General features: G+C 44.2%; 1 protein-coding gene and 2 long non-coding RNA genes across 5 annotated transcripts in view; 1 reads left to right on the top strand and 2 right to left on the bottom strand.

Moving 5' to 3' along the window:
* Positions 1-1141: 1141 nt before the first annotated feature.
* ZDHHC15 (zinc finger DHHC-type palmitoyltransferase 15) lies at positions 1142-16266 on the bottom strand. 2 transcript variants are annotated; one of them, XM_071757635.1, is made up of 12 exons: positions 16037-16266; positions 13207-13233; positions 10944-11038; positions 10032-10152; positions 9168-9237; positions 8567-8599; positions 7352-7472; positions 5929-6061; positions 4699-4825; positions 3807-3916; positions 2795-2877; positions 1142-1752 (listed from the first exon to the last, which is right to left on the bottom strand). In XM_071757635.1, the coding sequence occupies exons 1-11, from the start codon at positions 16152-16154 to the stop codon at positions 2834-2836; spliced, it is 999 nt and encodes a 332-aa protein (XP_071613736.1). In that variant the 5' UTR covers positions 16155-16266; the 3' UTR covers positions 1142-1752; positions 2795-2833. The 2 variants fall into 2 exon arrangements, with proteins under 2 accessions (XP_071613736.1, XP_071613737.1); XM_071757636.1 differs by lacking the exon at positions 13207-13233 and having other exon boundaries at positions 16037-16209.
* Positions 16267-17012: 746 nt separating this feature from the next.
* On the top strand, positions 17013-18550 carry LOC139802458 (uncharacterized). Its single transcript, XR_011728628.1, has 2 exons — positions 17013-17301; positions 17930-18550. It is a non-coding gene; the product is annotated as an uncharacterized lncRNA (long non-coding RNA).
* A 1468-nt stretch (positions 18551-20018) lies between these two features.
* Positions 20019-25647, bottom strand: part of LOC139802461 (uncharacterized) — a 128443-nt gene continuing 122814 nt past the window's right edge. For both annotated transcript variants that reach the window (XR_011728630.1, XR_011728631.1), the window contains exons 10-11: positions 24015-24120; positions 20019-20179 (exon numbers count right to left, since the gene is read on the bottom strand). This is a non-coding gene — a long non-coding RNA (uncharacterized lncRNA). The remainder of the gene's footprint in view (positions 20180-24014; positions 24121-25647) is intronic.

The following is a 25647-nucleotide window of genomic DNA, read 5'->3' as shown; positions in this document are numbered from 1 at the left end:
CACTCAACAACCATTTGATGAGAGAACCACCTGACAAGACAAGGTTGAAACAGGAATATTCAGAGTGTTCAGTACTGCTTGGAGGAGGAGGGAGCTCTGCACACACCCTGCCTCCTAACAACTGAACTCCAGCAATGGGACACCCTACAGAGCTGCCTGCTCTACACCCATCTGCAGAGGCTGCTGGATAAAATTCCTGTCTGTAGAGGTTGTACCAGGCAGTTAAACACCTTCCCATATGGACAGAAAAATCTCTGAGAGACTCTTCTGTCTCTCAAACATTTCCACTGGTAGCAGCAGCAGAGTAAACAGAGGGAAAAAGGATTTAGTATGGAGGCAGAACCTGTGTCACCAAGAAGACACTCACTGGGTAATTCCTCATGACAGCACAACTGCTTCTGCAGTCAGTGTCAACACAAAGAGCTGATAAACAAACACAAAAAGGGGACAGGAAACAGCAACAAATCAGTTCAAGGCATCAGTAACACGTGGAGCATGCACCTAAATCAAACACGAGGGATGGAGCTGCCAGGTCTGAATCATGCAAATAAAAAAAAGCCTCAGGACTAGGAAAATGCACATAATCCCACCAGCAAATCCTCAGTCCCACTGCACAGAATAAAACCAGTGATACATTCCTTTGACTGCAAATGGAACAAAATTAGTAAGAAATCTGATCACCTCTTACTGCTGAAAAACCTTTAAACCACCACCACTCAATACATTTATGTAGGAAAAAGTCTGAAAAAATTCAATACATCACTTGAGTCTTCAGCATTATGGGACCCAAACCACCTCTGTGGGGTGTAAACCCCAAACACTGCTGCTGGAGCTGAACTTCCAGTGCACATTCCCAACTTGTGTCTTTCCAATTTACATTTTCCTTTCTGACTCCACACACACAGAATTCCCCTCAAACTCACTCACCCAGGAATGAGCAGACAGTACTCTAATTATCAGGCAAACTGTCATTTCAGCCCTAGGAATTAATGCAAACTGGATTGTTTGAAGTTCCCTTTTGCATTTTGGGTGACTGCAAGCAGGACTGAGCTTAAGGGGCACTATAACTCAAGCTCCAAGATAATTACACACTCAAAAAGCAAAAAACCCAAAAAGTGTAAAAAACTCTGTGGCCACAATATTCTTGAATCTTGATACTGGCAATGTGAATGTTTTATTTTCACACACAGCTGCACGTGTGTATGTGCATGCTCAGCACTTTTTCTTTAAACACTTGGAGCCAACTCTCAATTTAGTACCAAATTTCAGCAGGTCTGTCTCTCACTGAGTTTAAGTGGCTCAGGCAGAACTTTAAACACATCAGGAAACACCACTTGTCAGAGAAGGTTGGAGAATCAGTCTCAAAATAAATACCATTCCCAAGAATATTATGGCTTGGAAGAATTTCAAGTCCCTGATGTCTGCAACACGAAAAGGCCCCTGGAAATGCCCTCGTGTCAGTACTTTTTACCTATGTAGAATAAAAAATATATATATTATTTATAAAATAAAGAGAGCAGGCCAAGGAAGATTGGCCAGAATCACTCTACAAAACTGTTCTGTTCACTCCATAACTTAAACTTATAAAGCCTTGAAACATCTGGCTGGCAGGATTTCTGGAGAAGCTCTCTAGAATGCAGGTTCCAATCAGATGATACTTCATGATGTTTTCTCATCCTGAAGATCCACTTGTCTGCCCCTCAAAACTGAAGTCCATGCCAAGAGAAGGGATGTTGACTCCTGAGAGGGAAGCTGAAATTTAAATGAAGAAAAATGTGCAGCTATAAGCCCTGATTTGATGAGCACTGGATGGCTGCCTAACCTTGACTGTGAGCATTGTTTCAAAGGCACGCAGAGTGACAGGGAAAGTGCTGGCTTTTTTCACTCCCTCAGTCCTCACTGACAAGCAGCAGAAAAAAAAATGCTTTGGGCTTTTTCTTCTCAGTGAAAGACAATGGAATTGCATCCACAATATGCAGAAAGCCCACTTATAAAATGAGCCCTGCAGAATGAGGATTACAGGGCTCTGTCAGACAATGCAATCCAACACCCAGAGAAAAGAGAAGGGCAAATTCTGTCTGACTGTCCCATCCCCTGCTCCTTGAACCTTGCTCAGACACCCTGAAAATGTTTGACAGGTCAGGACACAGCCTGCAGCTTCCTGCAGCACCACACCTGTGGGACTTCCACAGTCCCAAACCTCCCCACTGCCCTGGAAGTCCTGGCAGACCTGGGAGCTTTCCAGTGGCAGCATCTTCCCTACACAATATCATCTGTTGGTGGCCCCAGGTTTATTCAGGATGAAAAAACCCCCACTAGATCAGAGAGGAACAGCTGGTGTGGGCAGCACAAACCATTTCCATTTATTCCCAACTGCAGTTTGATGTTCTCAGCTTCAGTTTCTCTCAGCTCCTTCCCCACACCTCTCAGCAGTCACTGACCAGACTTCCCAGCTTGTAACTGCACAAGTCAGGGGTAAGAGCTGTTTTGCCAGGTTTACCAGAGGAGCTGCAGGGTTTGTGTCCTCCCCTGCTTTTGCCTCCTGTGTTCTGTTGGCATCCAGCCACTGTTTGCTTTGAAGTTCTCTCAGACAATATATTTCTGGACAAGATGGAGAAATATTGGTGAAATGCTGCCAGGCAGTGGGCTGGGAGGCCTGGCTGGCTCACTGCTATCACCCCTGCACCCTCCAAAGCCTTCAGCACCCTCAGTGTCCCTGCCTGGGCACTGTGAAAAGCAAAACCTGCCCAACCTGACCCAGCCTGGAAGGTAATGAAGCAAATAAAACACTGACCTCTCTGAAGCAGCTTTATCCTGCTGCCTTCTCACACTGCTATGTCTCCCTTTCTATGACGAGGGATGAAGCTTCACCAGAATCTATAGAATGAAAAACAAAGTAGTCAGAGGTCAGCAAATCTGGTTTTCTCCCTGAGAATATATTTTCCACCAAGTGTGGGAGTGGTTTTTTTTTTAAGAATGATTCCAAATAAAAATAGACAACCACTTGTCAGAGCTGACTGAATGGCAGATTTAAAACTGAGATGATTTGGTTCATCTATTTCATAAGTGTCAGAAGCTTGAAAGCCAGAAAGACAAATAAAGATACTTGAGATGTAATGGAACATCTCAGGCCTTTCTGGTTAGAAAATTCTAGTGCTTTATAACTTCTGTTGCATAAGATGGAATCTGCTAAGCTTACAGCTCTCCATTTGCTGATGCCTCACAAAAAAGAAAAGCAGTGGTGAGGGAACAAGGAAGAGTGAAACATCCTTTGTGCCTATGACACAGTCTCTGAAACCCTTCTGCTGGATGGGAGGGAGGGTAAAAAGGTTCATGACCTGGGAAATCACAATACATACCCAAAAAATAAATGTGCCCAGGCCTCTTGTTTCCTTACTATGCATAAAAAGAGTCAGTGCTATTTCCATTTTCAGGTTATTTTCATATTTATTAGCACAGACATCCAGTTTACCATGTAAAATCTAATCCATTTATTCAGATGGGAAGTTCCTTTATTGTGCATCCCTGCAGGAAAGCAAAGGGCCTGAAGGGCAAAGGGAACTGATAAAAGGATAGATGAGACCTTCTGCAACTTGTTACAACCCCTCAGTGCAGTTACTTGCAAGTTTCTACTATGAAAAAACCCAACAACCAACAAACAAGAGCTGACTCCAAAGTAGGGCTTCATTTTAGTGTTAAACAGGCAGGTCTGAGCTGCCCAGTCACAACTCAGCCAATTCTGTTTATTTGATCAGCTCTTACAATTCATTCCTCAGGTCAAGACACAATTCATTTCCTTCACTTACCATGAGGTTCTTCATCTATTCCATCATCTTCCCACTGCTCTTCATTCCCTAGGAGAGGGTTCTGAGCTTCACACAAAGCTCTCATGGGGAAAAAATGTCCATCACCCTGGCTGCAGGGGAAAAGGCAGAGAAAGACACTGTAAAAAGGCAGCAAGTGACCACAGGATGACAATTCCTACATGTTTTACCTGAAAACAAAGTTGTCTGCTGCCTGTTTCCCAGTGTTTACTTAAAATTATTCTTATATTTTGAAAAATACTGCCTTTGGGTTTTGTGGCAGCTCAGATAAGAAGTTTTAGTAGTGAGTAGTTTTGGTCCTCAGTTTCTTCAAGCTCTTGAGAATAAAATTTCAGAGCTATAGCCTGGAGTTCAGTAATTGTTTGCAGGACTGGAATGTGCCTACCTGATCAACTCCTTTAGATTCAGACAACAAAAAAACCCCAAATAAACACAAAAACCTCTTAGGGACAGGTGGAAGTGAAAGGGGAACTAAGGAAAACGTTTATGTCAAAGAAGCAATTTGTACCAAGGTTTAAATTTTATCTATTTATACACAGATTCTGCAGGGCAGAAATTAGAATTTTGTGTTGGAATGACACCCAACAGAAAATGGCAACTTCTTCTTAGTTAGAAGCTGCTGAAAAACAACTTAAAGACCCACATTGCTGTGGTGTAAACCTGTACACAAAGTGGGAAAAAAATTAAAATACACTCTGCAAAGATCTGTTCAGTGTAAGATTTATAAGTAAAGATTTAACCTAAGAGTGGAAAACAGATGGCAACTGGGCCTTAGACTGATTCACTCCTACTGGAAAAAGTTGTGATCTGGTCTGCTAGGAAGTTATTCCAGTTAATTCCAGCATCTTTTAGCTCTGAGTTGCTTATTTCTTACCTAGAGGCAATAGGGAGTAGCCACAGCTTTTTGTCTTCTCCAAACACTTGCTGAAGGTTCTTTACAAAGCCAAGATTGAATCCATTTTTATCTGGGCCATTTTGAAACACTGGAGTTGAGAAAGCCTCTACACACAGAGACAATTTCAGTGAAAGAAAAGGAAAATCAATGCCAAATACTCTGAAATAGGATTGTAAACATATCAAGACAGCACAATTTAAGACTTTATGAACCAGCATTACGGAGATACAAAGTTAAAAAAATAATATTTTCTTTGCTTTGCACTGTAAAGAATTTCAGACTGAAGCTGAACGACAGGAAAAAGTCAAACTGAACAACAAACCCTGTGTTAAACCTAGAGAATGGAGCTAAAAGATCTCTGTGTGAGACCCACTGAAATTTCTAAGTAAAAATCAGGAAATTAAATAGGTTGGTCTTCAATGCACGTTTCAGAAGTGGCACTGGAGATTGAAATTGCCTCTTTCATTAATGATCTAATGAACAAACATATGCAAATAGAACTTCTGTCGTGGTGAGACACAAGAGATAGAGGGGAGGAGAACCTGGAGCACACCAGAAACAACTTTATCTGCTCTCTAAGCTGCTGCACGGGTCTGATGCCTCAGGAGAGATGAGCTTCAGTGCCCCTTGAAGTGAGTTTTGAAGTTAATAACTATAGCAAATCAGAATATCTGCTCAAACTCTCAATAATGTGTGTCTTTTTTGTAAAACTTTATCCAAAAAAGTGTTAAAAATTGAACAGTATTTAAACAAGGAAACACAAAAAAATCACTCCAGAATGTAGTGTTTCAGATTTTCACTTCACTGGTTCTACAGTCACGGGCTCTTTGCCTTTGCCAAGAAAGATGGACACAGTTCTCCCCAACCTCCCTGAGCTGTTCCAGGCTGCACTCCAGCACAGGAGCACAAGGAACAATTATTCCTGAAAAGCTGCACTCCTTTCACAGCAAATGCAATTATACATCTGCACCACAGTTCTAGAATTGGACTTTTACACTTCAAGGCTCTTGTTTTCCTCACAAAGCTTTTGTCACACCAGCCAATAAGAGCTCATTTGAAGTGACAGATTTCAAGATCTGAAATCTTCCTCCCCTCATAAGCCAGAAGGAATGTATAAAAGTAGAACACAAAAGCCTTTTTTTTTCTTTTTTGTCCTTCTCACAGCACTTTTGGTGCCTTACTTAAAGAGCTGACACCCAAGGGCCTCACCTAGGGTAGATCTGTTCCTACTGACGAGCCAGCAGTGGTAGCCAAACAGAAACATCAGGCTTACAAAGAACATGATGGCCACAAAGAGAAGGAAAAGGACATGGAATTTGGACCGGCCGTTTGTCAGCTCACCCTGGAAAGAAAAGCAAGAGAGAACAAATAAAAGCTGGAAATTCTTTGTTCCCAGAGGGAGAAGAAAGATTATCTTCTAAAACTCCTATTTGGAGTTCTCAAACTCGTGTGCACAAAAGTCAGACCTCACTAGCAAAAGCAAGAAGTGACAAAGAGGTGATCTGGTTCATTTCCCCTCCTGTAACCAAAGCAGAGAAGAGTTGGGGTTTGCTGCCCCTTTTTGTATGCAGCAGAGCCAGCACACTCACAGCTTCACACCTGGGCACAAGAAACCTGCCCTCTGCCCACAGCCACAAGCTCCTGGAGCCCTGTTTATCTTCTGCTGAGTTTCCTGGGCACACATGAAAATTCTGCACTTCTTGCAGGATAAAGCATGCCAAGAACACCTCATAGCTCCAGCAACCAGGTAGGGTTAGAACTGAGCAGAGATGGTTTGGTTTAGAAGCCAAGTGTGATCTTACAAGAAGAAATTCTGATTTCCTTCTACAGCAGAAGTGCCAGAGATCCTCATCAGCTACAGCTGGGCTGCAGGGACCTCAGTGTCAAAAAATGACTTCTCAGCTGCTGCACATCCCAAATCTGCACCCACAGAGCTCAAGTCTTGGAGCTTTTCTCAGCAGAAGAAATAATTCCTGCCAGCATCCCATGAGCATCTCCCGAGGCATTTATGTAAGTGATTAGCCAGTAGCACAACAGAAATGTAATGAATTAATGCACAGCAAAGTTAAATTACTGAAGCACAGCCACACAGAGCTAGCAGCAGAGGGGCTATGGAAAAAAAAAAAAAAAAAAAGAGATAAAATGCCAGCCTGTTCCTGGAACTGTCAGCTGGCATTGCTTGCATAGGAGTGGTAATCAATAACTGAACAAGCATGCTTGGTTTCAGTCAACTTTGAAATTGAGAAAGGAGTCATATGGGGATCAGAAAATGAACCTGGGGTTTTGACATTGCTTGGTAAATAGATCCAGCTCAATGCCAGGATGTTACACTCTGAGATGATACCAAAGACTCTGAGATACATACACGCCAACACAAGAACAGGAAAAGGACACTGAAACTTCTCTGCCAGAAGCCAGCTCCACAGTCTGAAATTCCTCCAGCCTATTTGCTGCTCCCTTTGTGCATTTCAGACACATTTTTGTCACGGGAGTTACACACAAAGAAGGGCTCAGGAAAATGCCTTGTGGAAAAAATGCAGACCCTCCACTGACTGAAAGCAAAAAAGTAAGCAGTGACTAAACCCCACGAGACTCACAGGATATGAAAAAGTAACCAGATTTCACGACTTACTGTCCAATACTTAATGAAATACTTGAAGACTGTTGCAGCAATATACAAGCAATACAACAAAGAATAGGCTAAGAACAGTAGAAAGAATTTGTAGTTAGAAAATCCAATGCAGTTATTCACCCTAGAGAACAAAAGCAAAGTTGAAATCAGGATATGTATAGCACACAGTTGTAACACAATGAATATAATTTTGGGGGCTTTATTAAGCCTCTTGATTATACAACACAATTTCATCAATATATTGCTCCCCTTGGTGGTCAAAATGGAATATAACTGAAGTCTTTCTGCTTTTCACTTGCAAGACTTCTTGCTATGCCAAGTAAAAGGACAGATCTTATTTTTGGAAATGCTTTTTAAGTTGGTACCACTGGGAAATCTGGCAGAGCCAGGCTCTAATTGCTCGTGTCTGCTTCTTGTCTGCAAAGGTTTATCAGATCTGTGACCTCTGCAGGACTTTATTATTCATCTGCAAAACTTGGGAGCCAGGTTCACCACTGCTCCTCTGTTCACATATAAACCAAATAACCCCAAATTTGATTATAAAACTCCATGCACGTGGACAACTCTAAAAAGGAACAAGGGAACACAGGAAAAAATAGTAGGTGTTTGTCACAAAATTCAGGTTTTTAAAAATCCTCTATGATTTGCCAGGGAGGTTCAGGTGGGGAAATGTTTTTGTAGCTTCTGAAATCTTCCCCTTTTTTTTTTTTTGAAAAAAAAAAAAAGGAAGAGTTTAAGAAATTTAGTGGCAGCAATTCTCAAAAAGTATAAAGCTTAATTCATCCATGCACCATTCTACACAAACTGTCTCTGCCCATGCAAGGGTGGCAGGCATCACTTCAGAAACAACCTGCGTGCAAACATTATTATGGAAAGCAACCACCAACTGCATGCTGAAAAAACTGGGTACCCAAAATTAAAGGCTAAGTTGAAGTGTTCTTAAAATCTGGATACCAGCCAGAGGCTGAATGAGCAGTTGTGAGTTAAATTGTATCGATACAACAATTTTTTTTATACATAGTTTACGGAACAAACATGAATAATGTGTCTTTCAAAATATCAAACATTTCAGGATTGTAATTGTTTTATAAATTTCCCAACACAGAGAAATGCATGGTGTAAAATGAAAGAGACACACAGGCACTGCTCTGTGAGAGAAGGGTATTTATACAGCCTCTCTTTTCAGAAAACTACAAACCAGGATCTAGGACATACCACGGACAGTGATGATCCATTTTTAGGACACATCTGCAAAGGGACAAAAAAAGAAAAAGCAGATTTTTATTTGGTACTTAATTGCCAACTGCAGATCAATAGCAAAAGCCTCTGGGTTTTGGGATGTTTCTACAAGACTCAAACTCAAGACAACACCATCTCTGAATTTTTTACAGTAGATATTGGTTTAAGATGGAATAGTTATTACTTTTTTAAGATCAACCAATGCCTTTGGTACTCTGCAAAAGAAGAGATGAAAAGGACTTCTCTTCCCTGGAGGTCTTAAAATTTTGCAACACGCCAAAAACCTAAAAAAGTCAAAATCCCACTTGATTCTACCTTTCTAGGTTAATCAGTTAATCTTCACTACTTGTAGGTTTTGTAGCAACTTAGCACACGTGGGTGAGGGAACTGCAAACACTCCAGGGCCACTAAGGGCAGAAATGCTGCTGCTGTCACACAGGCACGTACACAGCTGAGGGCAGCTGGAACAGAGGCACCTGGGGACCTTGAGGTGACAAAAGAGACCTGAGGGACCACGGCAGCCACAGGAGGTGGTGGTGACCACAGCCAGCTCAGTGAAACCAAGCCAGTGACTTACACAGCACAGACAGAGCAGTGGTGACAGCGATCGGGTTTGATGAGCTGGCATCTGTCACAGAATCTGATACCTGCAATTCAACACACAGTCACTCCAAGCAATAAAAAAGGGCTCTTTTTTCATCTTAGTGAATATTCCACTCATCTCCTAACTATTCATATAATTTCCTCTTATCACATCAAAATATAAGAGCATTAGCAGCTGATTTTTGCTGCCAGGTCACAAGGGGATGAGCAGTGCTCGTAATCCTTCTGGAGACTACAGATGTGGGGAACATTCCTCACTGCAAACCACACAACCAGCTAAAAAGGGATAAAACAGAATTGTACATTTCCCTCTGGCTTCCACGTTTGCTCAGACTTCACGTTTTTGTTGCCTCTACAGCAGCTCTGTACTTCAGAATTCTTGGGCCTGTCTGGCAGCACAGAACAGCTCAGAGCCTCTGACATGGACAGGGATTTCTTTGAAGCTTCACCACAGAGCAGGGCCCAGCAATCCCTCCCCAGAATCATGCCTGGCATGTCTGAGGCAGAGCCCATCTGAAGGCCCAGAGGCTGCAGGTTCTGTCCCCTCTTGCTGTGGCTGAAGGCAGACAGCACCAGTTGGCTTTGGGATGGGCAGTCCAGAGGGGAACAAAGCTTCTGAAAGGCAGCACCTGCTACTCCCCTGCAGGGGAACACCAGGCTGTCTTGTGCTCAAGGCTTTGCTGTGTTCCCAGACAGAAAACCTGAGAGGAAAGGCATCAAACAACAAGCACAAGAGTTACTCTGTGCATGCAGAGGCATCCAGAGCTCCTGTGGGTGGGCAGCATCACCCTGACTGCCCCATGGGCCTCAGAGAACCAAAGGTCTGTGCTGAGCTGACCTCCATTCCCTGTCCTGGTGTACACTGGCAGCTTCCGTGCGAGCTCAGCGAGGATTTGTCTCTGCACCTCTGGCCTCTCCTCGTTCTCGTAGCGCTCCTTGTCAGCGTAGGACATGTGGTACTGGAAGCAGAAGTCAGAGAGGAGCAGTTACCCAGAGATGGAATGAGCATCCTTCACATCCAGGTGGAAATGTCACCTCCCACCCCTTCCTGTGAGATGAACCTCATGTGAGGATGTGGTTGTTAAAAAGAGCAGGAGAGGCAGCAAGTGCTGGACTGCCAGGACACAAAGGGTTACATCAATAAGAAGCACAAACATGAAATTAAGGATCATTGGAATTGCTGCTGGTGCTGCCTAAGATTGCTGTTTTCATTAATAACCCTGCTAACCTTGATAAGGACACTTGAAGCACTTCCCTTGTGAGCAACAACCTGTCCACAGATACACTTTGGGATCAGTTGTTATTGATAAATTGACATTCCTGCAATTAGGGCAAGGACTGGATCAAACCTGAAGTCTCCTTACTGAGGAAACTCCTGTAAGACTGAGTCCAGAGAGGTCCTCAGGACTTGGCTTGCAACTTGCTAAATGCTTAGAGATCAATGACACCATAATTATGCAAGTTAATAATCATCAGTCCCATTATTCTCAACATGAAAAATCCTATTGGCTCCAGGAACAGCTGCAGAGGCAGCTTTGCCATCTGATCACCACCTCTGATTGAAATAATGCTCTTTGGGGAGTTCAGGCATTCTCAGAATAAATTACTCAGTCTTCTTGGACAGCTCTAGGTCACTTTCTATCTCTAGGAAATCCAATCAGTTGTCTGGAACAACTGGATTAAAGGATTTTTGAGTTCTCTTCAGTTCTGCTTCCATCCTGCAAGGAATGAGAAGTGCTCAGACTCTTACCTTTTTGCCTGGCTGCAGTGGGAGAGTGAAAATAGACTTCCAGTATGTCCACACAAAGAGCACAAAGAGAATATGGAATATTATAAGATAGGCCACTAAAAAACAAAAACAAAACAAAACAAAAAACAGAAGCAGAACAATGACTTCTTAAGCAAAGTAACTTCTTAAAGCAAATTCATTCACAGTGGGCACAATTCAAACCTTTCACAACGACCAAAAAAAAAAAAAAAAAAGAAAAAGGACAAGATTTAAGGTGCCAATCAGTATCACAGTACAGCTAAAGCCTGGAAAAAAGGTTGGCACAATTTCAGAGCTCTGTGGCTACAGCTCTGTCCCACAAACCTCCTCCTCCTCCTCCTCCACCCAATCTGATTCTGTGCCAGGGCAGGTGACAAGCCTGTGTCCCCAGGAATGAGAGGATTCCTCTCCCTTCCACACAGCCATGGGCACAAAGCAGAAGTGGCTGGTGCTGAGCAGCACAGAGGTCAATCCTGCACTACTCCAGCAGCTCCAGATTTTGGGATCAGTTGCTGCCAAATGCAGTTAGAATTGCAGCACCACAACAGTGCTCCTCACTGCTTGGGAGAGCTGAGAGAAATAACACACTCTAACAGAGCTTTACCCCACCAGGAAAAAGTCAGATCTCTTGTTTAACACCTTTCAGATTTGCCACAGTTGATGTAATAAAACAAGTCAGGAAAATATCCCTCAGATCGAGCAAAATGGGTCTTGTGATTACAGAGAAAGAATTATAACCCAGTAGACACAGCCTGATCACATGGTATCCAGCATGCATCAGAGCCATCTTATTTCAAGATGCAAGTTTTATTTCAAAGCTTTTGGGCTCAAGCAGTCACACTGTGGGTCAGAAAGCCAAAGGACAGCTGTCCTTCAGCTACACAAACTGGTTGGTTGCTCTCTCTTTAATACTTGACTCACTGTGCAGTATCAGAAGTTACAAGGCAGCTTCCTTTGGACACTCCATTTCATGGTAATAGTGACCTCGTTTCCCCCTTTTGATTTAAGCTTCAAATTCTAGAAACTAAGTAACAACTACCTGTGGAAAGAGAAATGTAAAACCCAAACACATCCTCACTTCCCAGGCAGGGCTGGCTGAGTGAAAATGTAATTGCTAAAAATAGCTAATTGCTAAAAATTTAGCTAATTGCTAAAATAAAATTGCTAAAAAATTGCTAAAATGTAATTGCTAAATGTAAATTGCTACATTGCTAAATGTAAATTGCTAAAATGAAGCTGCCAAAAGCAGCTTCAGGACTTTCAGACCAGACAGCAGATGACCTGATCCACCTCACAAAAAGGAGAGGGTTCTGTGAAGGGCCACTGAGAATTCATTACTGTGCTCTTGAAGTTTGCTTGAGATGTTATCCTCACACCACATGCAGATGGAGCTCAGCTATCTTTAAATTTAATATTGGAGGGAGCTAAATCTTGCATCATCAGGTTTGATTTTGTTGAGAAAGTGTTACAGCAGCACGCTGGAGGAAGCTGACCCAGGGATGCACTGATAGCTCAGGCAACTAATAACTTTCTTCTGCTGAATAATCATGAGGATCATGCTGTCTGAGTTGCTCTGGAACAGTTTCAGATGTTGGGACAGCTCTGCAGTGGGAAGGGAATTGATTTGATGCAGCAATCTGGAGGATTTTTAAGGCTTCAGCTGGTGCTGTTCTTCATGGAACACTGTGCCAGCTGAAAACCAGTAACTCCTCTGTGCCAGAGACTGGAAGCTGCTCTGGTCCCACTCAGTGTGTGGGTTGTGGTCAGCAGAAACAACCACAAAATCTTTTGTCACAGCCTCCCTACAAGAAAAGGTTAAAAGCAGATTTCACTGAAAGATCAAATTAAAAAAAGAAAAATAAAAATTAACAAATCGTCAGGCTACAGAGCAGAATGAGTCTTTTCTGTTGAGCTTGTAAAATCAGCTCTGAAAATGTAGAACAGAAAGGGAGCAAAGGTGTGTGGGTGTCTGCAGACAGAAAGGGGTTTTTCTGAAAGGGTAAAAGGGATCAAAGCCTTTTTGTGCTCTTCTGCCTGTACTGCAACCAACCAGAGGCATTTCCCAATTCCTCCCAAAGTTACAGCATGGCTGAGCATGCAGCTGCCTGCCTCCTGAACACATCACTGCAGGAAGGAAATGCTGAGAGAGTATTTGTTAAAAAATCTGACAGAAAGCTTTTTGATACCTCATCTGGAACATTTATCCATCTTTTCACACAAGGGCTGAGTGTCAAACAGCACATACCTTTCTCCACGGGGTCGCTCAGAGTCACTGAAAAAGAAAACACACGTTGTCTACAGAGCAGATAGAATTCCCAGAAAAGTTTGTGACAAGGAACATTCCTATTTGCAATCCATCCATTCAGACTGACAGCCAAAGGAGAGCCCACTGAGCACCACACCCAGAGCATCCAGAACTCTTCCTCCTTCCTCTGCTCACGCGACACCCACAACAAGATGTTCAGTACCTCTTACTTATGCTGCATTTTCCCCATTATCAAACACATTTTGTATAGATGTACATTAGGAATATGACCAAAAAAACCCCAAAAGATCCACTGGTGACAGTGACACGACAAGATTACCAGGGCTCCTCTGCCCAAGCACCACCTCTATGTCTGTGCACACAGACAGGTCCTTGCAGCCTGCTTTGTACCTGACTCCAGGTGTCTTCATCCTACAGTGAGCCAAAGCCCCACTGAATTTCTGCATCAGCACAAATAAAAATGACAAACTGTCCCAATTTTGGCTCAGTCAGCAATGCTGTAATGACTCAATTATTTTAACACTTCCTACTAGCAGAGTTTTTACAACCCCTCCCCTCCTTGACCGTGATCCCAGGAGCAGTTCCTACTCACAGAACCCCTCAGAGCAACCAGCACAGGGTGCACTGCTCAGCCTCTGCTGCTACTGATGATTTTCATCCCTCATGGCAAAAGCCATTACTGGAGTTTAATAAAAAAGATAAAGACATCAAGCTCTATGATGCACAACAACATAGATGACAAAAAAGAGACCAACTATTAGCTGTGTCCCTCTGCACTCAATTTCAGATGAACAAGAGCATTACAGAACCTTTAGTTTTTCCTTTGCTGCAACTCAAACTATGCCAAGCCCCTCAGCCTCTCACAAACTGCCTGGCTCTCTCCTCAAGTTCATCTCCCACTTGCACCAGGGCCCTTCTAAGGATTTTTCTTGAGAAAAGAGCAAACTTGGCAGCAGCCACCAACCAGACACAAACCCAAGGTCTCCTTTGGAGCACAACTCTTTGGCCACACCACTGATTGAAAGTTTAAAAAAAAAAAGTTTAAAAGCAAGAAACTCCCCTGGAACATCACCCCCACACTACTGCCAGCCCTCAGCAAACTGAAGGTGAGGATCAGGAACCCCAGGAGAGCATCTGCAGCACCTGGAGCAGAATTACCCACTGGGAACCTGAAAATCAGAAGCCAGCACACAAAGTTTTGCTCTGAGAGAAACCTGGGAGAGAGGCAATGCCCCCTGAGCTGGTCCTCAAGTAACTGTGATGCCATTTGTTCAGATCCTCAAATAATTAATATTCATTGCAACTTCTGTATAGAGCACCTCCTCCACAAATAAAATGCACGAGAGAGAAAGATGGTGAAAAAAAATAAAATTAAAAACAGGTGTTTAGGTACAGGAGTGATTTTAAGGTGTGATTCTAAGCAGTGAGCTGAGTCCTGCAGAACAACACGAGCCTGATCCAAACCTTTCAGTCAGCAGTTTGCTCTAATAGCAGCACTGAGACTTGGAATTAACCTCTCTTAACTATTACTGAATTTGCACAGCACTGCAAACCAAGCCTTTGTTTCAACAGACTGACAGCACTTCAGAAAAATTCCACATTTGTGGTTTCATCAACAGTTCCATGCACCTTGGAGATATTGCTCCACGGGAATTCTTGAAAGAAACAGCCCACAATCTCAGGTGCTGTGAAGTCTTTGAGGGTTTTGCCCAGCTGCTAATTAAAACATCAAAGGAGCTGCACTTTATTTTAGTCTCCAGTGAAAAAAAAAACCCAACAATAGCTCTTACTGCACCGGTGACCCTAACAAAAGTCTGATTTAAATTTTCTGTACAGTCCCAGAAGGCAGCAAAACATCTGAACCTTTCTTAGAGCTCTGGCTTCCTTTTTCTGGATTCCCCTGTCCTGAAGAGAAAGAGCCCCAAGCTCCCAGCATTTCTCTCCACCTCCACCACACCTAAAGAGCCTTTCTTCTAGAAAGAGGTTTTGCACAACACTCACTAAACCAGAACACAATAAATAGAAGAAAGTTTGTAACTTACTACACAGCTAAGTTGCTACATTAAGCTATTACAAGCCAGCAGCAAAAATTGCCTTTCTAAAACTTATTTTTTCCATGATGCCAGAACATTACTTGACCGCTGGGTGTGATTTAATGTATCCGATTTTTTTCCTCTCAGAACACAGAGAAGCAATAGCAATGCAGGGCCTGTACAGATATTTTCCTTACTGCTTAAACCAGAACTCACATCTGGACGTTACCATGTGGCACCGACACGGCTTTCTCTGGGGGTATAAAACCTCCTCATCACCACAAACTCCTCACCTCCCCGGCTGGCATCAGGATGGACTCAGGGCTCAGTAAGAGAAGCCCCAACTCCTTGCCAGCCCAAGGAGGATCCAAATGTTCTGGAAAATGAGAACAGCGCATCCTGACCCCCCCCTCATCGCTCCCCCCGTGGGGACCCACCCGAGTGCTCGGGAAGAGTTTCCTCAGTGCTGGGGGCCCAGGTGTGGCCCCGGCTCCAAGTTCTGCCGGCGCCGGAGCCTGCGCAGGTTCGGAAACCAACAGCACCTGAGCCAGAACCGGCACCGACACCTCCGGCAGCGAAGGGGAAGGAGAAGAAACCGAGCAGCTCCCCCAGGAACGTCACCGGGTCCCCTGGCCGAGCCCCCCGACCCGACCCTCCCAGAGGAGCCCCGGGAGGGCCACAGGAAGGCGGGGGGACCCCGGCCCGGGGGCAGGACAGGGCCCCGCCCCGCATCACGGCCCCTCCCGCCCCCGGCCCGGCCCGGCCCGGCCGCTCACCCAGACACAGCTCGCAGACGTAGGCGTAGTAGGACCAGAGGACGACGAGGGTGATGATGAGGACGGGCAGCCAGGAGAACGCCCGCTGGCAGCACCTCAGCCCCCGCGACAGAGCCATCTTACCCCTCCGCCCCGACGCATCGGGCAGCGGCTGCGGGGGCTGCCGAGGCGATCGGCGATCGGCTGAGCGGCCTCAGGGGCTGCCACCGGATTGGGCGCGGCGCGGCGTTACAGCGCCCCCTAGCGGGGCAGACGGGCGGCCGAGGGGGTCCGGGGGACGATGAGGGGGTTCGGGGGAAGAATGAGGGGGTACGGGGGGAGGATGAGGGGGTACGGGGGGAGGATGAGGGGGTTCGGGGGAAGAATGAGGGGGTACGGGGGGAGGATGAGGGGGTTCGGGGGAAGAATGAGGGGGTACGGGGGGAGGATGAGGGGGTACGGGGGAGGATGAGGGGGTTCGGGGGGAGGATGAGGGGGTACGGGGGGAGGATGAGGGGGTCCGGGGAGAGGATGAGGGGGTACGGGGGGAGGATGAGGGGGTTCGGGGGGAGGATGAGGGGGTGCGGGGGGAGGATGAGGGGTCCTTGGGGTGAATGAGGGAGTCCGGGGGGAGGATGAGGGGGTCCGGGGGGAGCGGATCAGGGGGTCCGGGGTCTCCTCAGCCGGGACAGCGCTGTTCCCGGCCGGCACCACCTTGGCCCCCGGCCATGGAGCGCGGCCGGGAAGGTTCCCCCGGGCGGTTGGCACCACAACATCGAGTTATGACCCAAAGTCCCCCCCAGAACCTCTTCTAGGAGGTGACCGCAGAGGCATTTTCTCTCCTCTCCCCCACCGGCCGGAGAAGCTTTACAAAGCTGCTTTCCTGAGGCAGATCTGCCCCTGGAAACTGATGTAGGATGCTCCTGGAATTCCCAGGTGCGTGGGCACAAGCCCCGATGCCTCATTGCTTGCCCTAATTAAAGTCCATCTGTGGTGTTCAGGTGTCAGCACTTGGCTGTCCTTCAGAGCCCACACCAGCCCCTTCCATGGCAGAATCCCCGTGGCAGTTCCACACCTCCAGTCCTTGGATGTCCTTCCTCTGTGTTCTCACCCCGCTAAGGAAACTTGACACTAAAAGCTCATTTTATCTGCAATCACACACTTTTGTACTTTGTTCTATCTTGTTTTTCTTGTAGGATGATCCCCTGCACTGCCAACACCAACCCTCAGATGTCCTCAGCACAAACTGCAGTCACTGCTCATGGAAAGATCAGATTCAAGACAAGGTGTGGAACAAAAGCAGCACCCCAACAACCTGATCATGTGGCATTTCATGTAAAAAAAGGAGAAAAGACCCCCCCCTAGCCTGCTCCACAGCCCTCTTTGAATTCCTGCAGGAATCCCCCTCATTTCCACGTTCAGTAATGTGTTTTGAATTAGGGCTACAGCTAATTAAATCCACCTCATTGCCCCTGTTAGGGAAATTAGTTCTCTTATCAAGAGAGTGATTTATCTAACAGAATGTACTTCTGATAAAACCCTGGTGTCATTTACCACACTTTCCAGTCACCTCTTTGTTCTTCATTTTTTCCCCTCAGAGTTTCTTCTAAAACTTTCCCTGCTGTTGCTCTCAGCCCCACAGGACTCACTGCTCCTATCAGATTCCTTGGGGTCTGAGTACCACGTTTGTCATTCCACCCAAATCCCTGAAAATTTAGAGATCCCTTACAAATCCTTAGACCACACCTGTAAATCCATATATTTAGGGGTTTTTTTTTTTTTTTTCTATTATTTTAAGATGACCTACAACCTCTGATTTTCTTGAAGAATTTCTTCTAGAACAAGGTGACAGCTGTCTTAACCTCTTCTCTACCCACACACACTCTGTATGGTCACTGATCTCTTCTTTTTCAGGCTGCTGACCTCTTTGAGTACAAAACCTGAACTTTTGGGGACTTGAGTTTCCTGTGTGGCTCAGCTTACCCAGGCTCTTGGCAGCCACACTGCTCTGCAGATACCATAACATCTCTTGGCCTGAGCTGCATGAAGCCCTCAACACAAATCTGCCTTAGATTTTGAACCCCATGTTTCATAGTTTATATATAGTTTTTATATATAACATATATATATATTTGATGAGAAGTCTGGGGCATTCAGGGAAGGGCTTCAGGACACACTTGGTGCTGAGAGGATCTGGAAGAAGAAGTCAGTGCCCACTTGCTTTCTCTTCCTTCCCCCCTCCACGAGGAGCTGAGAAGCCAAGAGCTTTTGTCTAGCAACACATTTTCCAAACAGTAAGGTTTAAAAATCATTCTTGTGAGCTAAATCACTACCTGAAGTGACTCCCAGAATCTCTCCTAAAATCACAAAACTGCTAATCACCCAGACAGGAGGCACAACACATCCAGGACACGTTTTCCACACGTGTGTGCCTACAAAGCAGGAGTGCAACATCGTGACAGACAGCAACACAGCTCTGTAAAAGCGAGCAGGCGTTCTCAGATAATGCCTCTGTAAATAAAGTTAAGACTATTTTTCTTTTGTTCCACAGCCAGTTTTTCTGTGTTCTAAGATCCACATGGATTATCTTCAAAATTCTTTTGTTTCATGAGCTTCCAGGGGAGACTTAGTCATACAAACATGAGCTCATCTGAGGTAAGAGATTCCCAACTACAAAATTAACCACGCGACCTCGAAATCCTGTGATTCTTACCATGGATTTTTTGCCCTCATGGTTCAATTAACAGCTGCCCCTGTGAAACTGCCAGCTGGAGTCAGAGGTAGCTGGCACTCTGTGCCCTTTCCAGGAATCAACACTTCAGATGTTATTCAAAAGAAGAGCTGAACCTAAAGCTTTACACAGTAAGGAAAGTCCTCTCTGGATGCTCCACAGCAGCTCCAACAGTTGTGAGCAGCTGACTTCAGAGAGTGCTTTCAGAAGACATGGATTTATCCTAAGGAAAATCTGTACCTTTAAGTTTCATTCTGGCCATGAGCAGTTTCCTGCTCATACACATCAGACACAGCACTTAAAACAAAGCAGCAAACTCCTGCTGAGTTCAGAGGACTCTGATTTCACCCACAGGTGTAAATGGACTATTTAAAACTTCTGCCAAAGACTGCAGCATGGAGGAATAAGAAAGGCAGATAAGAAAATCAAGTACAAGCAGATTTAAGGAAATTTAAATAAGAGCCAGCAGCATCTTTTTCCTCAAAAAAAAAAAAAAAAAAAATTACTTTTTGGATGCTCAAAGAAAGGAAAGTGGTGCTGACTCCCCAGTGCTGGGGAGATTTTGAGAATCAGAAACACCTACAGAGAGCTGTAGCCTGAAGACTGTGATAAACTGCCACATAAACACCTTCCCAGAACCCCCTGAAAAAACTAATTTCTGCTACTTTTGATAGGACTTTGCAGCACTGTACTGGGACTCCTTCCTTTTCCTTAAGTTTGTGAGCCACAATGGTCCTGTCACACATTTACCCACAACATCATGATACAATCTTGCAGTGGATAAGGTAAATTAAGGAAACTGCAAGACCATAATGATTTGATGGAAGGTGAGGAGAGCTGCATTTGTACAAACTACTTATAACATCTCCTTCTAAAGCTCTGGGATATACAAAGTTAAGTTTAGACCAATTACCCTACCAGTAGTACTGAAAGAGAATGGGATTGAGTTTGCCATTTACAGGATTCCCAGCTCTTTCTCCTCCCCACTAGGTACCTGCCATGCCCTGGCCCACAAGCTGCAGGGCTGGAGTCTTTGCTCTAAATCATCACCTGCTTCCTGAGCTCTCAAATTTCTCAATTGTTCCATCCCCCACTTGAAAATTTTACCATAACTTCATGAGGACAATTGTGCAGGGAGTATGGAGCCAGATCTGGCAGCAGGGCCTGCGAGTAGAGCTCTTTCAAATATTACAGAGCTTATAAGAGCCGCCGTGTGAAAAAGGGCCCGTTTGCGGCAAAAATCCTCTCGTGGTTTGTTACAAATGCGGTCACTTGTTTGAAAAGCGGAGGGGAGCGTCCAGCGAGCGAGTGGTGGCACCATTAGAGGGTGCTGGAGTCCACATAATAGACTCACCTGCAGCCCAGTCCCTCCAGCTCCAGAGCTGATCCTTCCCCGTAGGGTCGGAGACTGCCCCGAGTCTCGGTGCCGGCAGCTGCAGAAAGAAATCCCGGGGGATGAATTTTTATCACATGTAAAGCCTTGCCCAAATATTGTTCGAAGTATTTCCCCACAACCATTATGTCTTCGTGTGCTCCAAAGAGCTTGGAAATCTGATCAAAGGCACTTAGAGCACAGCTTTAGGTAAAAAGATACATGAAATACCATAAATGTGACCTTTTCTATTTTCTGGGCTCTTCATTTTGAGCCCTAAATAACGTCCTTTTAATTAGACAGCTCGCAGACATCTTTCCATCTCTTTTAAAGGCAAAAAACTGACAGAAATTTCATCCCATATACCTACAGCACCTGCCTTCCCCATCCTTCCTCCTCTGCTGCCCTCACCACGTGAATCCTGAGCTTTTGCCACAGACATTTGCAGTTTGACATTGGACTGAGTGCATTATTTGCCAGGAATTAAGTCTCCCAGCCTAAGGGTTGGACCTTTTCCTTCCTCACACAGCAGAGCAGCCAGGGAGACACAGCTGCACCTGGGGAGATGCTTCTGGGCTGTCCCAGGTGGCATTCCCAAAAGGGGGTGGGGTAGGATGCTGGGGACAAACCCTGGGTAAAAGAGACTGTTGCTGCAGTTGTTCAAACAGTGCCAGGAGGATGGAGAACTGGGATACAGAGTTTCTGGGTTCTAAAATAGCTGTATTCTGTTAGTACTTTTTAAAAGAAAAATCTGTCCTTTTCAATCAATCTCCAGTATCTTTTTCCCCCTCAGACCACTGAACTCTGACCCCAGATAAACATCCTTCCAGCCAATTCATTATTTCCTTATCTTTTAAAACAACATATTGTGGAGTCCTGGGACCACGTTGAAGCTTCAGCAAAACTCATTAAAAAAAAAAAATTAAGTCTACGCCATCTCTCAGGAAGATAAAATACAGTTTTGTGATTCTTTAGAGTTCAGTTCTGAACCATAAAAACAAGTGTGTGGTCTCAGAGATGCACAGAGGAGAATAACATTTTTGTAATCTCACCAGATTTTGCAAATTGCTTTTCTTGCAAAGCAATTCACTTGATTTTCTTCATACCTGGTGGGCAATGATTTCAGAGCTGAACAGCAGTGCTGAGTGTAGGCAGGCACAGCAGATGCCATGTGTAATTTTTTAATTTCCTGGTAGCAGCAATTCTTACAGGCACAATAGAAGGTTTGTTTATTTTTTGTTCTTCATCAGACCTTTTATTAACATTCTGTTAGATCTCCTGACTGCACCTGGTTTGTTAGTGACTGACTATAATGGCATCTTTGCCCTGGGCTCTTGGAGATGGTGCATATGGATGGGGAAGGCAACAGATAATATGGATGCAAATTTCAAACTCCTGGTTTCATCCCCCAGGCACTTGAAGAGGACAAATCCCAAGGAAGGAGGAGAAGAGCATGACTCTGCTTTTAGTTCCTGCTGAAGGTATAGACTGGGAAACACCACTCATGCTCTTTGCAGTGTTTTCCCTTGCAACATAACAGAACATAAATTTATTTCCATCAAGAGTACCTGCACTCTCCTGGTGAAAGCCAAGCCCAGCAGCAGATCAAGAGCTCTGGATTTACCAACTGGTGCTGGAAGCAGAGCCTGGCATTTCCACAGGATCAGGACACCAGAAATCCAGCAGGATGGTTTTCCCAGTGAGCACCCAGTAACCATCACTGGCACAGAACACACAGGGATTTGGACTGATCCCTGCAAGGAGCTGTCTGGGATGAGCTGAGAAAGAGGCATTTTCAAGTCAATGTTCTCTTGCCTGCAGAACCACTCACATGGAAAAAGCAACTGTCATTTTCTATTTATGTAATTTTGTCTGCCTTGCTGGAGCTTTTCTTTTTTTCCTTTCAATTGTTTTTGACTGCTAAACCCCCTACCACATCCCACAGAACAGATCTGCTGTGACCTCAGGTATTCAACCTCTGAAAGTCAAACACAAACCAAACCTTCTGGGCTGGAAAGACTGATCAGGTTTTGCACTTTCTAAGACAGAGTCCTCCTGTGCAGCACTGAACATGCTCCTCTAGCTAATTGCCTCCAATCTTCCACTGCATTCACATGCATGATAAATACCAGGGCTGCAGAAGTCTCTCAAACATATTGCTGCCTCCTCCACAAACTGCCAAGAGAGGCTTTGTAAGAAAAATGAGCTTCATTTTGTAGGAATTTTTTTAAATCAGTGCCATAATTGCTGGCTTGAGGTATTTTCTTACTCTCTTCTCCACTGGTGCATACCCACCTCCTGGAGGATGCTCCAGTCTCATTCTGGTATTTCTTCCAAACTTCAGAACTTGTGTCAGCCTGGTAATTAGGTTGAAGACAGAATTAATTAAATTGGCTTGCTGGAATGAATTCCATAATACTGTAGGAAGCCTGATATTTGTAATCAGCCATGTAACTGTTGCTAGGATACTGGCATTGTTTATTTTTTGGAAAAAACGATCTATGAAAATATTTGCCTTTCTAATGCTACAAATCCAAGATATACAAAAGTTCAGTTTGTCCTATGAAGAGGTTTTTTGGGGGGTTTCATACAGAAGTACTCTTGACTTAGAAAACTTGTGGAAAACCCCACAAGAATCTACTAATACATCTATCAGGTGTGGTGATGGGAAGAAGCCTGTTAGAGCTGAGGAATATTTACTTCCAGGATCTTTTTGCTTTGTTTGCAGCTCCCAGCAAGCATCACACACACAGAAGACAATAAAGAGCTATTAAAGACCTCAGCTTTAGGTCTGAGAGGAACAGATCATCCTCTGCAGCATAAAAAACATGGACATATGATGGACTCAGTGAGGAAAACTGCACCAGTTAGAACTGGACAAAATTTCAGCTTTTACCCTCAGGTTCTTTTTCTCCTTTTCCTACCTGTGGCCCACCAAAAAATTCTCAACAGTTCTACTCCCTCTCCAGAGCTCAGCTTCAATTACTTTTAGGAGATTTTCCCATCCTTACTTGTAATTTATCCAAGTTATAATTATTTAATCCTTTAATCTCTTTTCAAAAGTCAGCCATGAGCTCTTCTCTCATGTTTTTTTTCTTCTTGCAGTGCTCAAGCACCCAGCAGTGACAGACTCCAGCACAGTGCTGATACATGCAGGGAATCATTTTCTAGTGCTAATCACCCCAAGATGTCCTTGACAGACTCCTTCAGTTCACAGCTCTGCTTTCCACACAGTATTCTAATAGAGACAACTGTTAATTTTCCTGTGGTTTTGAGTTGATGTCCATTTTCTTCATGACTTTTTTTTGCCTTCAGTTCCAGTGTACATTTCCTTTGGTTTCATTTTCTTATAGAGACTTTGGGGTAGAGAAGCTGGGGGTATAGAGAAGCCTGTAACTGCTGAGGTGGAATTAAAACCAAGAGAATAAAAGCCTATGTTATCCACATGGCTTTATTCCTCAGCTTATTTTCAGCTGCCTAAGGTTGGCTAAACTCTGGCTGGACAATGATTTCCAAACCCATGGTTTAATTCTACACCACCATTTCTCTGTTGTTTTGGGTTTTTTCCCTGTTGATATCCCATTAATCAAATAGTAAAGAAGATCTTGTGGGAACTGTGTAATTCAAATTATTCTCTATCCCTAGCAGAGACTATTTCTCTCTTCTAATCTAGAATGTGATCTGTATTAGCTTCAGTCCCAGGTAACAGCAAATTCTATTCACTTGGACAAGACTGAGCCCATCAGTGAGGGATGTTCCATTCATCTCATTATGAATCTCCAATAAATCCATTTCCTATAGAACTGGGACACTTCAAAACACCTGCAACTGTCACCTTTAGTCTTCAATGCACAAAAAAAGAAAAATGTGTAGTGTTTGCTGCTGATTAAACCCACCTCTGACAGTCCATGTCCCTCTTCTCTTGCCTTTTACAAGCTTCAGCTCGTGGAGCTTCTAACTGGGAAGGATGTTGCTGGACATCATGAATTATAGCTGATGACCCTGAGAAAAACGCAATTTATTGTCAATTATCCACTATAATCTGTGGGAAAAACAAAATACTTTTCTTGAAATGCTGTGTGAAAAACAAGTTTTGGCCCCAAATTTTCAGAACATAACATAAGCACTCGATTCACTCTTCTCTTGCAGTGCCGATGAGCCCCAGGAGTACTCATAAATATTGGCAGCCTGAAGTAGGCAGCATTTTGCCAGTTTTTTCCCTGCTAAATTATAGTTAGTGTTTTTAACATAGTGATCCATAACAACGCCCTTAATGCTATTCCTTGGAACTTTATCCTGAAATTCTGTTTCAACTCGCTTAGGTCCTAGGACATGAAGATCAGCTCGTGATACTCTTGCCAAAAAATAGTTACTGAGTGCTGATCGAGCCTGAGAGGGAGCTGAGGGTTCTGCATTTCAGGCAACTGCTCTTCAACTGCTGGAGGAGGCAGAAAACTGATTTTTGTACTTCCAAGTTTTGTTCATTTTTGCTCCATCTATATTGGTCAGACTTTCTTTTTACCGTAACGTTCAAGGTGTCCTGTTTGTAAAACTACTATAAAACCAGGTTTTTTGTGTCTTTACCAAGCTCTCTTCATTCTGAGATGTATGTGGACAGATACAGCTGGAACACAGCATAGAAAAATCCTCCTAGGGCTTCACGTGAGGCCAGGAGCTTTTCTTTCAATAATTAGTTCAAATCCAGCTCATTATTATGCTCAGATCCAAGATGTCATTTCAGCTCAAATGTCCTTATCTGGACACTCTCTAGATTAACACTGTCACATTATTTCAACAGGAGTCCTCTGGAGGAAGAGGTGAAATGAAGGGGAGGATCTATAACTCATTTATCACCCTGGCTGTGTTCCTTACAGCTTCTGGTCTGCTTTTTTTCCCAGCAAGGCAGCTTTACTTGTCAAGCCTATTCCTGCTGTTTGTATCAGTGGACAATTTGCTTCTTAACAGTTTCTGCTAAAATACCAACATATTTTAGAACACTTGTAGAGAACCATATGCATAGTCAGTGGCTACATTGCATCAGGGATGCCAAATAAGTGTAATTAAGTTTGTGAGATGGCAGCTGCTGTGGAAATGGCACAAAATCCCAGCTGTGACCTGGGCACCACACACAGACCTGCCTGGATCCTTAGCACATGGAATCACAAGCTGGATGTTTCTTCTTCTCCCAGTTGCTGTTTTGCTCAGGACAACAGCCCACACATGGGATATTACCCTGTTTTTTCAGCCCTCTGGTTTGGTTGAAGTTCTTTTTCCTAACAAAACCTTTTCATCCCAAATTGAAAGCATGGCTAGTGCAGCCCTCTGAACCACAAATGAGATGTGGCTGTGGGAATCCTCAAGACCAGTAAGTTTGAATCTTACAAGATATTTATGTTTATGTAGTGGAAATATGAGAAAGCATATTTTGACTAATGGTATCACCCTAGAGAGAAACATACTTGTTATAAATATGTTCCATTGCAGTTCTGGAAATCGAACAGAATTGCCATAAACAGGACTTACATCAAT

Source organism: Heliangelus exortis, chromosome 14 (genome assembly GCF_036169615.1).
Source record: "Heliangelus exortis chromosome 14, bHelExo1.hap1, whole genome shotgun sequence".
Classification (NCBI taxonomy): Eukaryota; Metazoa; Chordata; class Aves; order Apodiformes; family Trochilidae; genus Heliangelus; species Heliangelus exortis.
This window is presented reverse-complemented; position numbering and strand designations above follow the sequence as displayed.

Excerpts from the sequence above, each read along its gene's own strand:
- ZDHHC15 (XM_071757635.1), bottom strand. The coding sequence starts at position 16,154 with ATGGCTCTGTCGCGGGGGCTGAGGTGCTGCCAGCGGGCGTTCTCCTGG. Across the intron at positions 7,473-8,566 it reads ATGGATCATCACTGTCCGTG|GGTGAATAACTGCATTGGAT; the intron begins GTATGTCCTAGA and ends TTTGTTCTCTAG. Across the intron at positions 6,062-7,351 it reads ATTTCATTAAGTATTGGACA|GGTGAGCTGACAAACGGCCG; the intron begins GTAAGTCGTGAA and ends TTTTCTTTCCAG.